Source organism: Nipponia nippon, unplaced genomic scaffold, assembly GCF_047370975.1.
Source record: "Nipponia nippon isolate SJK-2023a ecotype South Korea unplaced genomic scaffold, ASM4737097v1 scaffold_5, whole genome shotgun sequence".
Lineage (NCBI taxonomy): Eukaryota > Metazoa > Chordata > Aves > Pelecaniformes > Threskiornithidae > Nipponia > Nipponia nippon.
In genome coordinates this window covers 77,398,625-77,413,401 of record NW_028262369.1, presented here as the reverse complement: position 1 = coordinate 77,413,401, position 14,777 = coordinate 77,398,625, and the positions used below count along the sequence as shown (strand labels likewise).

Sequence of the window (14,777 nt, the reverse complement as noted above, 5' to 3'; positions counted from 1 at the left end):
CCGCCGCCGCTGCGTGGGGCTGGGCCGGGAGGAGACGCCCACCCGCTCGGGCACCTCCTCCCGGCCGCGCGGCGGAGGAGGCCGCGGCCTGGGCAGGGGCCGGGGGAGCTGGCGCGGCGGGAAATGGCGGCCGGGCCGGGCTGAGGGGGGACGAGAGCCGCGCCATGAGGCTGCTGCGCGCCCTGCTGCGCGGCGCCTCCCCGGGCAGCATCCCGCAGCAGGTGGACTTCTACTCGCGCTTCTCCCCCTCGCCGCTCTCCATGAAGCAGTTCCTGGACTTCGGTGAGTCCCCGCCGCGCCGCCCCCGACCCCGCCGCGCCGCCCCCGGCTGCCTGTGAGGGGGGAGCGGGGCGGCGCCGGCGCGGCCGCGCGCTCCCCGCCCCCGGCCCGCGTTAGCGCTGCCGCGCTCCCCCGCCGTTCCTTATCGCTTCTTTGTACCGTCCGTTCTGGCAGAAAAAAGGCTCTCCTTCCTTCCTTCCTTCCTTCCTTCCTTCCTTCCTTGGGAAGGGAGCGCAGTTGGCTCCGTCCCCGGAGACTGGAACTGTGGCAAGGTTGAAATTCAGCTGAAAACTCCAGTTTTTGGCATCACAAAAGTAGCTTGGTTTTTTTCTGCCAAACCTGCCGTGTTGGGGAGAGGGTGGGGACAGCTATGAAAATTGGCGCTGTTCGAGCAGTGACTCAGAAAGGTGGGATTTGTTAAGCCTTTTGCAAACTAGCAGCACTCAACCTTTTAAGGTATACCAAACGCGAGAAACGTTTCTAAGCCCAAACGTTGGCTTAGAAGGTGTCTGAGAGAAGGAGCAGGGCGCGCGCGGCAGGAGCCGTCCTGGAGGGCTGGGAATCTGGCCTTGAAAATGGGTAAATTGGTGACGGGATACCCAGTCTTATGCTCCTCACTAAACCCACTGGTAATGCTCCCAGGTTTGACTGACTGCTTGGAAACAAAAGGGATCACAGGAATCGTCCTGTTCTGTTTCAAAAGGCCTTGTAACTCACACTGAGAAACCTTTCTAAAGCCTGGGGATGGAGCCGTGCTATAATACGCTCTGTTTCTGACCCGAGGCACTCTCACGTGCATAAATGCTTACATAAGTGTTGTATATAAACATTTAACTAGTTGTATTGCTTTTTACGTTTTTGTAAGTAAAACATAATTGAGAACTAATCGTAGAACCCCAGACTTTGTATAAGTAGTAACACTTACAAAGAAAAGTTTCTCTTCACTATCTGCTGTCACTTCATCCATCTATTTAACGTTTCATACATTTCAATAAAATGTATCCAGTATTTAAAACTCCAGATTTGTACAGGAACCCCACCATAGTATTCTGTTGCTACCATACTTTTAAGCAAAGAATCTTGGAATTCAGAGTTCACTTTGACCTGTGTTATTTTACCACTAAAGTACCAATAAAAATAATGCTTACCTTAAAATCAGTGTTTACTTTCAAAGCACAGTGTTTCCTCATGTCAAAAGTTAGGCTACTTTTTTGCTGTTAGTACCTGAACATGAGGTTAAGATAACTTGAAAACTTGTTTTTTTAGGTTTTTTTTTTCTCTTTTCCTTAAAGATTTCATATCAGATAGTAAAAACTAATAACTAAGGTAAAATAAGAGTGCAACACTGAGAGAGTATTTGTCTGTAAGTCATTCTGTAGCCATTATAATCTGATGGTGTTTTTATTGGGGATCTTTTTCATAGAATCATAGAATCGTTAAGGTTGGAAAAGACCCTTAAGATCATCGAGTCCAACTGTTAACCTAGCACTGCCAAGTCCACCACTAAACCATGTCCTCAAGCTCAAGCACCACGTCTGCCCTTCTTTTAAATACCTCCAGGGATGGGGACTCAACCACTTCCCTGGGCAGCCTGTTCCAGTGCCTGACTACCCTTTCGGTGAAGAATTTTTTCCTAATATCCAACCTAAACCTCCCCTGGCGCAGCTTGAGGCCGTTTGCTCTCGTCCTATCGCTTGTTACTTGGGAGAAGAGACCGACCCCCACCTTGCTACAACCTCCTTTCAGGTAGTTGTAGAGAGCAATAAGGTCTCCCCTCAGCCTCCTCTTCTCCAGGCTAAACAACCCCAGCTCCCTCAGCCGCTCCTCATAAGACCTGTTCTCTAGACCCTTCACCACCTTCATTGCCCTTCTCTGGACACGCTCCAGCACCTCGATGTCCTTCTTGTCGGGAGGGGCCCAAAACTGAACCCAGGACTCGAGGTGCGGCCTCACCAGTGCCGAGTACAGGGGCACTATCACCTCCCTGGTCCTGCTGGCCACACTATTCCTGATACAAGCCAGGATGCCATTGGCCTTCTTGGCCACCTGAGCTCCTTTTGCTAGAGTGAGAGCAGTCAAAGAGGAAATCATAAAATCTGGTAATGCTAACTTAAAAAAAAAAGTTTGCTTCTAGTTCCTCCAGGTTTCGATCTAGCAAATGAAATATTCCATAACCAAATTTAGATCTGGATCGTATACATCAGTCATATCGTGGGTTATAAGCACACAGTATTTTCTGTAGGAGTCTTATCCATTCTTTGCTTAGATAGACCACAGTTGTGCAGGGAAACAAAGTCATTTGCCCATTCAGTGAATTCTTGCTTACCCTAAGCTGTCTTCCATATTTGACCCAGGATTGCAAAGATACGGCCTCCAGATACAAAACTAATTTGTGGAATATCATTTGCTGAGTATATGAGGCATTTGAAGATTACCTTTACATTCTAATACCTTCAATCTAACTTGTTCATGGAATTTTACCTGAGAAAAGGGAAAGGGCCAGTAACAGTCATGCCTGAAATGCAATCTGACTAGGGAGAAGAATGAAAGGTTTCTGGGCAGAGGTCATATGTAGACAACGCATAATACTGGTAAGTGACACTGGCGAGGAATTTCTTATAAGCTATTCACGTTTTTATTAAGTTAACTGACATTCTCTCATCAGTGCAGTTTATGACGTATCTCAGTCTGGATGCATTAAACTAAACTACTCCATTTCAATTTCATGAAGATTTTTCCCATTTAAGACACTCCCAGCTTCCTCTCTTTTCATGTCCCTTCCTTTAATCGTCCCCAACACCCCCTTGCCAAATGGAAGGAGTGAGCTGAGCAGAAACACCAGAGTTACTCTTTAGGAGCTACCTCTTGTGAAACACCAAGCCTGAGGTATGTACTTCACTGCACCAGATGAACAGGTTAGTAAGTTCAGATGCTGTTTACATGACACACTTGAAGTGTAGAAAGAAGTCTGGCTGAGAATAAAGACGTACAGCATTTCTTAGCCTCTTCCCCACTCCGCACCCTCCTTTCTTGCCCAGTAAAACAAGCATTGTGGGAGTAAATTTAGGTCTTGATCTTAATAACCAAATTTAATTACCACCCACACAGATGACACCTGTCCTTATAAAAGGACAGGTCAGTTATCAACAGGTGCAGTAATTTAGCTTCTAGCTTCTAAAAATGTAAAAAATTTAAAAAAATGTATGGGAGAACTACTATCGTAATGACTAAGCACAGTAGCTGTCCTACTTTCATTTCTCTCTCAGTATTCATGTGAATTCATTCATCTGTCTTCTGTTCCTGTAAGACAGTGAATTTAAACTACAACAGGTCTAGCTGAAAATGAGATAAATATTACAGAATTTATTTTCTGAAAGTGTTCAAATATGAGTCATGGTAATTTAGTAAGATCAGTGATCAAGCAGGGTGTATGGGACCATGATACTTTTCTCAAGCATCCTTCCCATAAATAGTTTCCTGTGCTGGTTTCATTTGCCTCTCTGACATGCTCAGAATGACACACTGTTTGATCAGTGCTAATTACAGTCAATGTTTGCTGCAAATAAAATGGAACAATTTACATGGATAGAAACGATATTTAAAGTTGAATAGTATGGGTCTGCAACTATTGCTCTAGTTACTCTATATATTGAAGATTCTCATTAGTGCAACAGGGCTGGTAGGTTTCAATATGAGTTTACATTTTGAAATATCAATGAGCTGCTGCCATGAAAGAAACACTGGCTTACGAGACTGGCCGAGTCAACTTCAAAACCAAACCACAGACCTCTTATGCAAGAAAGTTAAGAGTGTGTGTAGTTCTCTACCCTAAGTACTGACTTCATTCTTATGTTGCCATATATTTATTTTGGTCTTAGGATCTGAAAATGCTTGTGAAAAGACTTCATTTATGTTTCTGCGACAAGAGTTGCCTGTGAGATTGGCAAACATAATGAAGGAAATAAGCCTGCTTCCAGACAACCTCCTAAGAACACCTTCAGTGCAGCTGGTGCAGAGCTGGTAAGAACAGTGTCATTTCATACCTTTAAGGGTGACCTTCTGCATATACACAAGTCGGAGGAGCTCATTCTCTTCTATACAAAGAACATTTCATGTGCTCGTTACATGAACATCACTTATTCAGACTGAGTAAATATCCCAATGTGACATAAATCAGGAACTACATTTACAGACTTGGAAAAAAACCTTTAGGAGCAATTAGAGAACCCACAAGGGACTTAAAAATCATTACGTATTGCAGATAGTCATGTATGAGGATTCAGTAAAAACAAAAATCCACCAGAACAGTGTTTAATAGGGGACTTACCTAAAATGAAGCAGCTAGTTGAAGAAACCAGCAGAAGCAGGCTAATGCACAAGATGCTTGCAAAAGATAGTAGAAACCATTTAAAAGACAGGTTATTGCAAATTCAGAGTAAACATGTAGAAAATATGAAGAAAGAGCAACAGGAGGCTCCCAAAGCCAAAATGCCTAAAACAACAGAAAGAATACGAGGCTATTAAAATAAAAAAAGACATCCTTGGAAAAGTAAAATGTGCTTTCAAGTAAGGAACTTACACATAAGCATAAACTTTTGTAAGATGAAGGCAAAACAACGAGATGGCTTGGCAACTGCTACAGGCACATGGCTATCTGGAAAAGCTTTTAAAGTTAAGAGAACAGAAAATCAGCCAGTGAATAAGTGGGATTGATTAGATGACTGAATATAAAAAGAGCTATCAATGAAGATGAAGGCTCTTAATGAAACACGAACACTTAAATTCTCATGATACTAAATGACATTGATCAAATGGGAAATGAATTCCACTTGGACAAATGCAAAGTAGAGCAGACATATTTTTCTGAATATGTCAGTTGATGGGCGAGAAGGCAAATAGTGTTAGGAACTAAGTAACAAATGGGGAGGAATATAATTGTACCACTGTGTTAGCCCATTATTCCTCTGAATTGCATGCAGTTTTAGTCACTCCATCCTGAACAGAAAAGACCAAGAGGGATAATCAGAGGGTTGGAACAATTTCTACGTGAGGAGAAACCAAATAGAATTCTTCAGCTTGGAAAATACACATCTAAGGAAAGAGATGGGAGAAATACTTAAATCATGAACAAGCTGGGAAGATTTTCTAAGAACAGGAACTCGCTGGGGCTGCAAATAAGTGATCACCTACTGGGTTTAAAACACAAGGAAGATCTTTTATGCATTCTAATTAAATTGTGGAATTCATTGCTCTGGAAATTTTGGAAGAAAACATCATGAATAGATTCAAAAGGATCTAACAGAATTCACAGGGGATAGGTCAATGCGATATATCAAATACAATGATTTGGAAACAAGCAACCTTGGAAGACCATAAATTGCTAACCAAAGGGATCTGGGGAGGCATATTAGAATTGGTGTTTGTCATGTTTCTTTTGTTTAAAGGTACGTCCAAAGTCTTCAGGAGATCCTTGACTTTAAGGACAAAAGCTCAGAAGATTCAGGGGCTATTCATAGGTAAGGATTTGCTGGTCACATATGTTAATATTATATTAATATTATGTAGAAGGACTAGCGAGAAAATGATAGCTTAAGGAAAATTTCAGTTATCTCCAATCTTTATGTAAGAATTGCAGTAGCATCACCTCCTGTCCCTAAAAGGAGGGTACATTAAAATATGAAACAAAGCACTTCTATGCCATATCGTTCTGGTCAGGGCTTTTTTTGTTACACTAATGAAAGCTATGGATATGTTAAACTTGACCAAATGCTTACCAATTCCTTACTTGTAATGTTGGAACTGATGTATGGAACTTTTCACCTGTAGAGTAGGTTTGGTCATTGTTGGCTGACCACAACTGCTATTTGACAGGCATGGGATGATCTACATGAAAATGGTCGGCACAGTTTTCTCTTTTTCTTGGCAGTAATCAAGATAATAAATAAATAATAATTTTATAAATAATCAATAATGGTTGATTACTAATTATTTCAATGCTAGTTGCTTGAAATATGCGGTAAAGACTGACCTGTCGTCTTATTGCTGTAGGCAGACCTGTGATAGTTCTGTACACAACGGTCTTCATTTTTGTAGGCAGATACTCTTGTTTGCCAGAGTATTACATTCACTTGAAAGTGAAATACTAACAATGTATTAATTTTAGTTTTACAGATACTGTGATAAAAATCCGTAATCGACACAATGATGTAATTCCTACGATGGCTCAAGGAGTAATAGAGTACAAGGAAAGCTTTGGCATTGATCCAGTGACTTCACAGAATGTGCAGTATTTTTTAGACCGTTTCTACATGAGTCGCATTTCAATTAGAATGCTCCTTAATCAACACTGTAAGTGCCATTGTTGAAAGGAGGGGAAATGATACCTGTACTATGTCAGTATATTTTCCTTTCATTTTTAAGTGCTTAATAGGTACTTAAATGCTTCTTAGGAGTATGCTATTTGCCTTGCTATTTATAAACTCATTCTTAATACAATTCTTAAAATATTTATTAATAGTAGGCTTTCAAGTATGGTGAAGATTGGAATTATAGATTGCCTATAAATTTCTGTTCAGCAAAACTGAAGACACAAACTAAAATTATAAAATTATATTGGGTATTAAATAATATTTTCTTTTTTGGCAGCTTTACTGTTTGGTGGGAAAATTAATCCAGCTCATCCAAAACATATTGGAAGCATTGATCCTAGCTGCAATGTTGTTGAAGTTATTAGAGGTAAATTCAGCAGATAAGAACAACAATCCTGAAAACTTACATGAATATCTATCCTGAGAGGCAATACACATCTTGATATTCATATACTGTTTAGTTCTTTCTTACCTGGAGTAGAAGTTGCATTGTCACTTTTCCCTATAAACCCACTTTTTGTGAGAAAATACAAAATCTCCCTGACAGTGCACAGTGTGTTCAATTTTTGTTGTTCTTTCTGGCAAACTGTAAAGGAGGGGAAAAAAAAAGTGGAGGGGGAAATGTAACTTTCTGTGTTTTTATTATAGATGGCTATGAAAGTGCCAAGAGACTTTGTGATTTATATTACATGAGCTCTCCTGAACTCATCCTTGAAGAGTTGAATGGTAAGTAAATACGGGACAAGGCACTCTCTTGAACGTACTGATGGCTTCTTCTAAAGTGGCTGCTGGTGAAATGTTCTCCTTCCACTTTTCATACAGTTAATGTGTTCTCTATATCTATTGTCAGAAATAGTTTGGGCTTTTTGTTTTTGTAGTTGTTTTTTTTTTTTTAAATCTGGCAGGAGGCTTTCCCTATTGCTCCCTTTAATTAGAAAAATGAGATCAGTAGAGAAGTTTTTGACACTACAGCTGTTGATATAACAGATTTTAGCAGCCTCCTTCCCTCCCTAAGGTTTCTTGTATGTCTTCAGCATACACTGTCTATTGCATCTCACCCTCTCTGCATTTCTTGTGACACTTTTAAGGTTTATACTAAACATGCCATTCTTAATTTCTCTTGCTTATTCAGCTATTTGTGTTCTTGTAGTTGTAATTAGATAGAGTACACTCAAGTAATGGTAAAAATTATTTGAACCCATTGGCTGTGACTTGAAAAAACAGTTTACAACTGTGTTGCTGTGAACTCAGAGGTCAGCTATTGTCCTCATAGTCCTGCTGAATCCTAAAGAGCCTTTCTGACACTACTCACTGGAGTACTTTTCAAGATACTAAACACCAAGTTTAGACAGGCCTACAAAAACAAGCAATCAAAATTGCTTCTACAAGTAATTGCGAAAGCCAAAGTTCACCCACAGTAACTTGGCCTATGAAGCTAAAGGGAAAGAAAGCGTGGCCTTGCCTACACGTTCCAGATCTTTTCTTCCTACTGTACAAAACCTGTCATTCTGGATCTAGGTTAAAGGGTTCACCTCTCTCCATCTTTGGAGCATGATACTAAAAACATTTGTAGGAAACTATCAGTCACACTAGCTAATTCTCTGTACTGAGGGGTCATTTAATAGTGTATGTGCTCCAGAAGCTAGAACAAATAGTTCAGTTTTTATAAAAGGAGTGACCTTTTGCTCAGTGAATTGTGAAGGTGAGTTAAACCTGATCCAGGCCAAATGCACATTCCTTGCCCACAGCTAAGAGTGGAGACCATTATTTAAACTGTAAGCATGGGATCTGGGGGTGGAGGCATAGAGGGAAGCAGTTAACTTGAGGTCAGGAACCTGAGATATTTCAAAGTGTAGGGTTCCGCCCCCATGCCCCCTTTTATTTTTGCTGGGTACGTAATTTGTTCTAGATATTTTGACATCACTAGTCTTCAACATCTGTGTTTATAAAGCACTGGTCACTAGCACAGCCTGGTGAGAAATTACTAATTTGTTGAACTGAAAGAACCTTAAGAGCCAGCAGAATTTTCTAAGCAACCTTTCTTTAAGTTTTGATATGATGAATGTGTTCCCATGTTATATTTTCTAGAACTTATTCTTTTAAAAAAAGTTTGAGAACTATACCAGTTTTATAGACAGAATTGCCTATATAGTTTTCATTAAGGTTTCTTGTTAGAAATCAGCTAATTTCTAAATGAATCCAAGAATAGGCTGTGCTGTAGTTACTATTTGGTGCATTATAGGATCATAAGGTAATTCAGGTTGGGAAGGACCTCAGGAGGTTTCTACCCTGACATCCTACTCAAAGCAGGGACAGCTACAAGGTCAGACCAGCTTGCTCAGGGCTTTATCCAGTTTGGTCTTAAAAATGCTCCAAGAATGATGACTCTGGGCAACCTGTTTCAATGTTTAACTGTCATGGCGAAAATGTTTTTCTGTTTATCCAGTCTGGACCTCTGTTATTTTTACACTCACTGTTGGATGTTCTCCCACCACCTGAAAAGCCTGACTCTATCTTCATGGTAACCTCCTCATAGGTATTAGAAAGCAACTATTATATGCCCTAATCAGTGATGCCACAGTGGGTTTTAAGATTAATTTCTAAAGCAGCAAGCACATTTGAAAATCTTGAGTATGACTTTTGATTAACATACAACTTTTCAAAAGATTTCTGTTCAAATTTTCCTTCTCTTGTAAATTCTCTCGACAACACAAATATACATTTTGAATTACTGTGAGAATGAATAGAAGATACCTAGTTTGCTCTTTTAACTATTGAGACTCTCTTTTCTCCAGCTAAATCACCAGGACAGCCCATGCAAGTGGTATATGTGCCATCACATCTCTATCACATGGTCTTTGAACTTTTCAAGGTCTGTGTACTTACCATTAGACAATTCTTTTATACATCTTTGTTTAGCGAGATTGTATTTGTTTGACTTTTTTAACCAATTCTAGATAGCAGTGTGTTTTTGCAAGTACAAACCTATCACTATTTGACTGCAGGAAGATACCTAAATTGTACTATTTAGACAAACAGTAACTGCATAGAAAATGAGCAGCTTTGGGAGATGTACCTCCTTTGCCTAGCCACTGAATACATCTGACACCTTCTGAGTAGACAGCTTTGTCAAAAAAATCTTAAAATGTATAAAGACATTAATTAATAAAGCAAGTGACAATAACGTATACAATTTTGGGGACATCTTCAAAGCTGGTATAATGTGTAACAGGTCCTGTAGAGCTTTCCTCAAGCGTTCAGTCCTAGACTTTTCTTGATCTTTGTGTCATATTGCATGTACTATGCATTATAAAGAATTCTACAAATAAAACTGTACGTTAAAATACTCAGATGTTTGTTCTAAAAAAACTAAATATTTGAAGTCTGTGTATTCTAATCAACTGTATAAATACTGATACTGAATAAACCAGAAATATTAAAAAAAAAACAAAACTATTCTAAAACCATATACATTTGTCATGATTCTGAAATATGTGATAAAAGTAACTTTCCTAAATGGATGTTTTAAGATAATATACAAAGTGGTAAGAACAGGATTTAAGTTGTACTTGCAAATTGCAGAATGCAATGAGAGCCACCATGGAACATAATGCTGATCGATGCATTTATCCTCCAATTCACGTACACATCACGTTGGGAAATGAGGATTTAACTGTGAAGGTACCCACTTTTTTGATTATTTTGACAGTTATTTTGATCAGGTTTTTTTCCCTGTCATAGGCAGCATATTACTAACTTTAGCTGGTGATCTGGTTCCAACAATAGATTGTATGTGATGATATAGCAGGCAAGTAACAAGACCACTATGCAATTTCACATACTACATCAGTAGGAAATTCATCAAGAGGTTCCACAGTCACACTGAACACTCTGCAATAAAATTCTATGCTTTTGTCATGCTCCTGTCCTGCCTAGCTTATAAGCAATCATGACTAAAAATGAAGTAGCACCTTTATACAATTGTAATAGCAGCATTCTATATGTGACAATGACAGAGCTGTACAGGTGTGAAACAACTGAAAAAAGGGAAATAAACATTGTATATTTCATGCACATCAAAGCTCCCTGAAGTACAGTTTGCAGAGTAATTTCTTCTTTTTCTGTACAACATTCATGTTGGATTTCAAAGACCAACTGCAAGCACTGGCTTTTTCATAGGTCTAACTAAACCATAGTAAAACAACTCTTCTGACTTACTCCTCCAGTAATAGGTTTTAATAGATTGTATTTAACTGGCAGTATTCCTGAGGAGTAAAGATAAAAATACACAGAACCTGGCATTTGCTAAAAGGTATAGATACGGACTTCAAGCAAAATTGAGTTATGAACAAGATAAAAGCAATGCACAATTTAAGTAGAATTTTCTTGCTTCCAAGAGATTATGAATGCTTCTTATGGTAGTATTTTATTTAAATGGTTTGGATAAGGGATGAAAGGGAAGGATTCATCTCTCTGTTCATTGATGTAGCTGAGATGAGAATTTAAGAAAGCCCATAATTTAATAGGGACAACTTTATATCGTATTTTACCTGAACTTTCTCTGGATCATTGTTTGAGAGAAGCTGTCTTTTATAAAAATGTATTCAAGGACATAATGCTACATGCTCCTTCTTGTTCAGATGAGTGATCGTGGTGGAGGTGTTCCTATGAGGAAAATTGACAGACTATTCAACTACATGTATTCAACAGCACCACGTCCACGTGTTGAGACATCACGAGCTACACCTTTGGTATGCAAATCTTTTATACCTTGTCATCTTGGATATGTTTAATTGTCACAAATTTAACCAAAGCTACGGAGTACTGATTTTACAGATACAATGAGTATCACCATTTGAATGTTATAGCTTAATTCAAATATTTTTCTGAAAATAACTGGAAAATTACATAAAATACTAAAATACTAAAAATCATTTAAACTTGTTCAAGATTCGGCTTTTCTCTACCAAATACAAAGATCAGCTACCTCAAGCAGAACACTTAACTATGCTCCATGTACTGCAGTAAGGACAAGACTCTGAATTTTTGTTGTGGCCACTGAATGAAAGGAAAAATAATTATAGCAATGATTTCAGATCAAGTCCATAGTTTCATTTGTACCGTGTAGTCAGTTGTACCATCCCCCAGCAAGGAGGAAGGTACGCCGATGTGACAGGGCACACGAAGAATCTACTTTCATCTCGTGTGAACTTAATAGATGTACAAGAAATAAAGCCTTAGCTCTCAGTAAGAAGCTCTGAACAGCTTTCTTGAATTTATTCTCTCCCATTGCATCATTCAAAATGTGTTTTTAAATGTATATAGTGTTCTGCATCTGTGCAACTCATTAAACATCAGATCTTTACAGAGAAGTGTTGTGTATGTTCATTGAGAGAGTACCTCTAAAATTTAGTAGATAAAAAAACCATTATACTTAACACTTCAGGGCTATGTCGTGCTACTGCAGATAGGGCTTGATAGAATTTTAGTATAAGCTACAAATCCATAGACATTGCTTCTTGGACCTTTTTATCTATCTATATATATAATATATATATATATATACTGATGATGAAATGTATGTGACTGACTTACTTAAGTACTCAGTGTTCTTAAGATTAGCAGCTCCATGAGGCATAAGAGACTCAAGTACAGTGTTCCCTAATGGTGTCATCTTTTCTTGAAAAAGCTACCGTAATACAAAAAGCGTTATCTAGCAGCCCTGTCTGGAAAAGGAATAAAACAGTTTTCTCATAATCACAATCATCCATGCATTTTTCCATTTCTGGGGTGTATAATAGTTCTGGGGGGCATAATAGTTAACATTTGAACCCCTTCTCTTATTGTCAATCATCATGCTTAGTTTGCTTATTTACCTGTTAAATTAAAACAGAAAACACCACTGATTGATGCAATTAATAAAAATACACTTTTTCTCCTGGATCAGGCTGGGTTTGGTTATGGCTTACCCATATCACGTCTGTATGCACAGTACTTCCAAGGAGACCTGAAACTGTATTCCTTAGAAGGCTATGGTACAGATGCAGTTATTTACATAAAGGTATGATGTAACACTTTACCATTTTGAATTTATCAGCAACTCTAATCTAACTGCTAATGGAATTCCTTGTTCTGTTACTGTAACTGATTAAAAAGAATCATCAGCTACAGTCTTCTCTACTTACAGGCCTTATCAACAGAATCAATTGAAAGACTCCCTGTATATAACAAAGCAGCCTGGAAACATTATAAAGCAAACCACGAAGCAGATGATTGGTGTGTGCCAAGCAGCGAGCCAAAGGACATGACCACTTTTCGCAGTATATAGCTTTTTCCTCAACAGTTCATAAGAAGTAGGTATGTCTGTAAAGGGAATTTAAAAGACCTGATTTACACCAAGACGCTGAGCCACGTTTGATGTGTGAAAGTAATTTTAAGTGGAGTAACAGAAGGTTTAATGTAATTACTCTTTTCTGGAATTAAAAAAAAAAAAACAAACAAACAACAAAACAACCAAACAACAAAACCCCCAAACCTGTACATATGTTTAAATTTTAAGTGAGAAGGTCACACTTAATTTGTTCCGCTTTCTATTTATGACTACTTTCAGTAGCTAAGTCAAGAGAGCAGTAATTTCAGGTTTTATAGGGACCGATGCAATCTATATTACATTTGGTAAGAAATGTATTAATTCATATAATTACAAAATTGTTTTAATAGAAGAACTACTGAAAAAGCTCACCAGAGCATTTTTCCATTATACAATATTACAGATTAATGAAAAACTCATGTAAGAAACATTGAGGAGCTGATTGCTGTACCTTTGCACCTGTATGGCACTTTCTGTTCTTTCCTTTCAAGCATGCTGAAGCCTAATTTTGCAAGGTTAGATATGTTGCCTACACACCTTGCCTACATCAAGGTTTTTTGCAGCTGTAGAAATCACACTTAGGACTGTAGGGATTTAAAAAAAAAAAAAAATCAGCTCTAGCTGCTACCACTGGTATAGTGTATATCTCAGGTATGTGGTATCAGTCGTATTTCTTTGGTTGTAATGTGAATATTTAATAATACATGTGAAAAAACTTAGGTTGCCATGATCATTGTGAATTAGCAAATAGCATTGGCTTGTGTACAGTAAAGATATGCTGTCTTGCATTTGCTTGTATTTCTGTAGGTAACACCAAAACGCAGTATCAATGTTCTAGCCCTAGTAAGATCTCAGACTTGGGTATGTCAGGTTACAGCTGTAAATGGAAACTATTTTAATAAACAGATTTTTAAAATTTGCCCTTAAAAGGGCATCTCTGTTACTTTGAGATAAGAAACTACCTTCTCAGGAGTATTTAAGAAAAAGTGGAATTAACAGTTTTTGAAAATCCCTTTGTATTTGTGATGTGCTTCTCGCCTTGTTTATGTAGTAACTGGAAGTCACACTATAACATAAATAAGGTAAGCAAAATGTGTTTATCAGTCTAAAGGCCAACTGTCAAAACATAGTGGGAAGATAGAGAGGGGAACGACTACTACATTTCAGGTACAAAGTCCTTCTTTTAATAAAGGATTCAACTTCTTTTAATGCCTATTGCGCCAGCTTTGTTCAAATCACACACATCTATGTTGCACCTTGATCCCTGTCATTCCTGAACATTTTAGGAGTGATGCTGTTAAAGACACTGAGAACCAATCCTTTTCTCAGTTAATTCATTGCATGTAGTTCTGTGATTTTTGTTCTGCAGCAGACATACATAATCCCTCTCAGAAAGAATAAGCCTAAATTTTGCTAGTTTACTAGCTCTGCACAGAGCAGAAGGTGAGATACCACAAGTAAAGGGAATAGCTGGTATGTTAGAAATTGAAGCCATGCTTTTCTAGTTGTAGCTGAGCCAGATTAAAGATTATCCCTTGCTAGCTCCCTAGCCCTCTGCAAAACAATAAAATGGTTTTATACCCTGGTTAGGCTAATGTAGGTCACTAACAGGAGTTGTTTACAGAATGGGCTATATACATAAACTGACACTCCGAGGGAGGATTATTCTAGCTTAATTGCCACCAGAACAGTACAGTTAGTTACCTGCTCCACTCAAGCTTGTGGGCACTTTGAGAGGTCCCTATTTTTCTTTACAAGGG

General features: G+C 38.5%; 1 protein-coding gene across 1 annotated transcript; it reads left to right on the top strand.

Moving 5' to 3' along the window:
• The first annotated feature begins 11 nt into the window (after window positions 1-11).
• PDK1 (pyruvate dehydrogenase kinase 1) lies at window positions 12-13,157 on the top strand. The gene is made up of 11 exons (XM_087733322.1): window positions 12-282; window positions 4,158-4,299; window positions 5,724-5,795; window positions 6,443-6,627; window positions 6,925-7,014; window positions 7,296-7,373; window positions 9,443-9,519; window positions 10,230-10,328; window positions 11,288-11,398; window positions 12,595-12,708; window positions 12,835-13,157. The coding sequence occupies exons 1-11, from the start codon at window positions 165-167 to the stop codon at window positions 12,973-12,975; spliced, it is 1,227 nt and encodes a 408-aa protein (XP_087589448.1). The 5' UTR covers window positions 12-164; the 3' UTR covers window positions 12,976-13,157.
• Window positions 13,158-14,777: the final 1,620 nt, after the last annotated feature.

Bases quoted from the DNA above. Each gene is read 5' to 3' on its own strand.
- PDK1 (XM_087733322.1), top strand. From the start codon at position 165: ATGAGGCTGCTGCGCGCCCTGCTGCGCGGCGCCTCCCCGGGCAGCATC. The intron at 7,015-7,295 runs GTAAATTCAGCA...TTTTTATTATAG, and splicing joins TGTTGTTGAAGTTATTAGAG to ATGGCTATGAAAGTGCCAAG. The intron at 10,329-11,287 runs GTACCCACTTTT...CTTCTTGTTCAG, and splicing joins ATGAGGATTTAACTGTGAAG to ATGAGTGATCGTGGTGGAGG.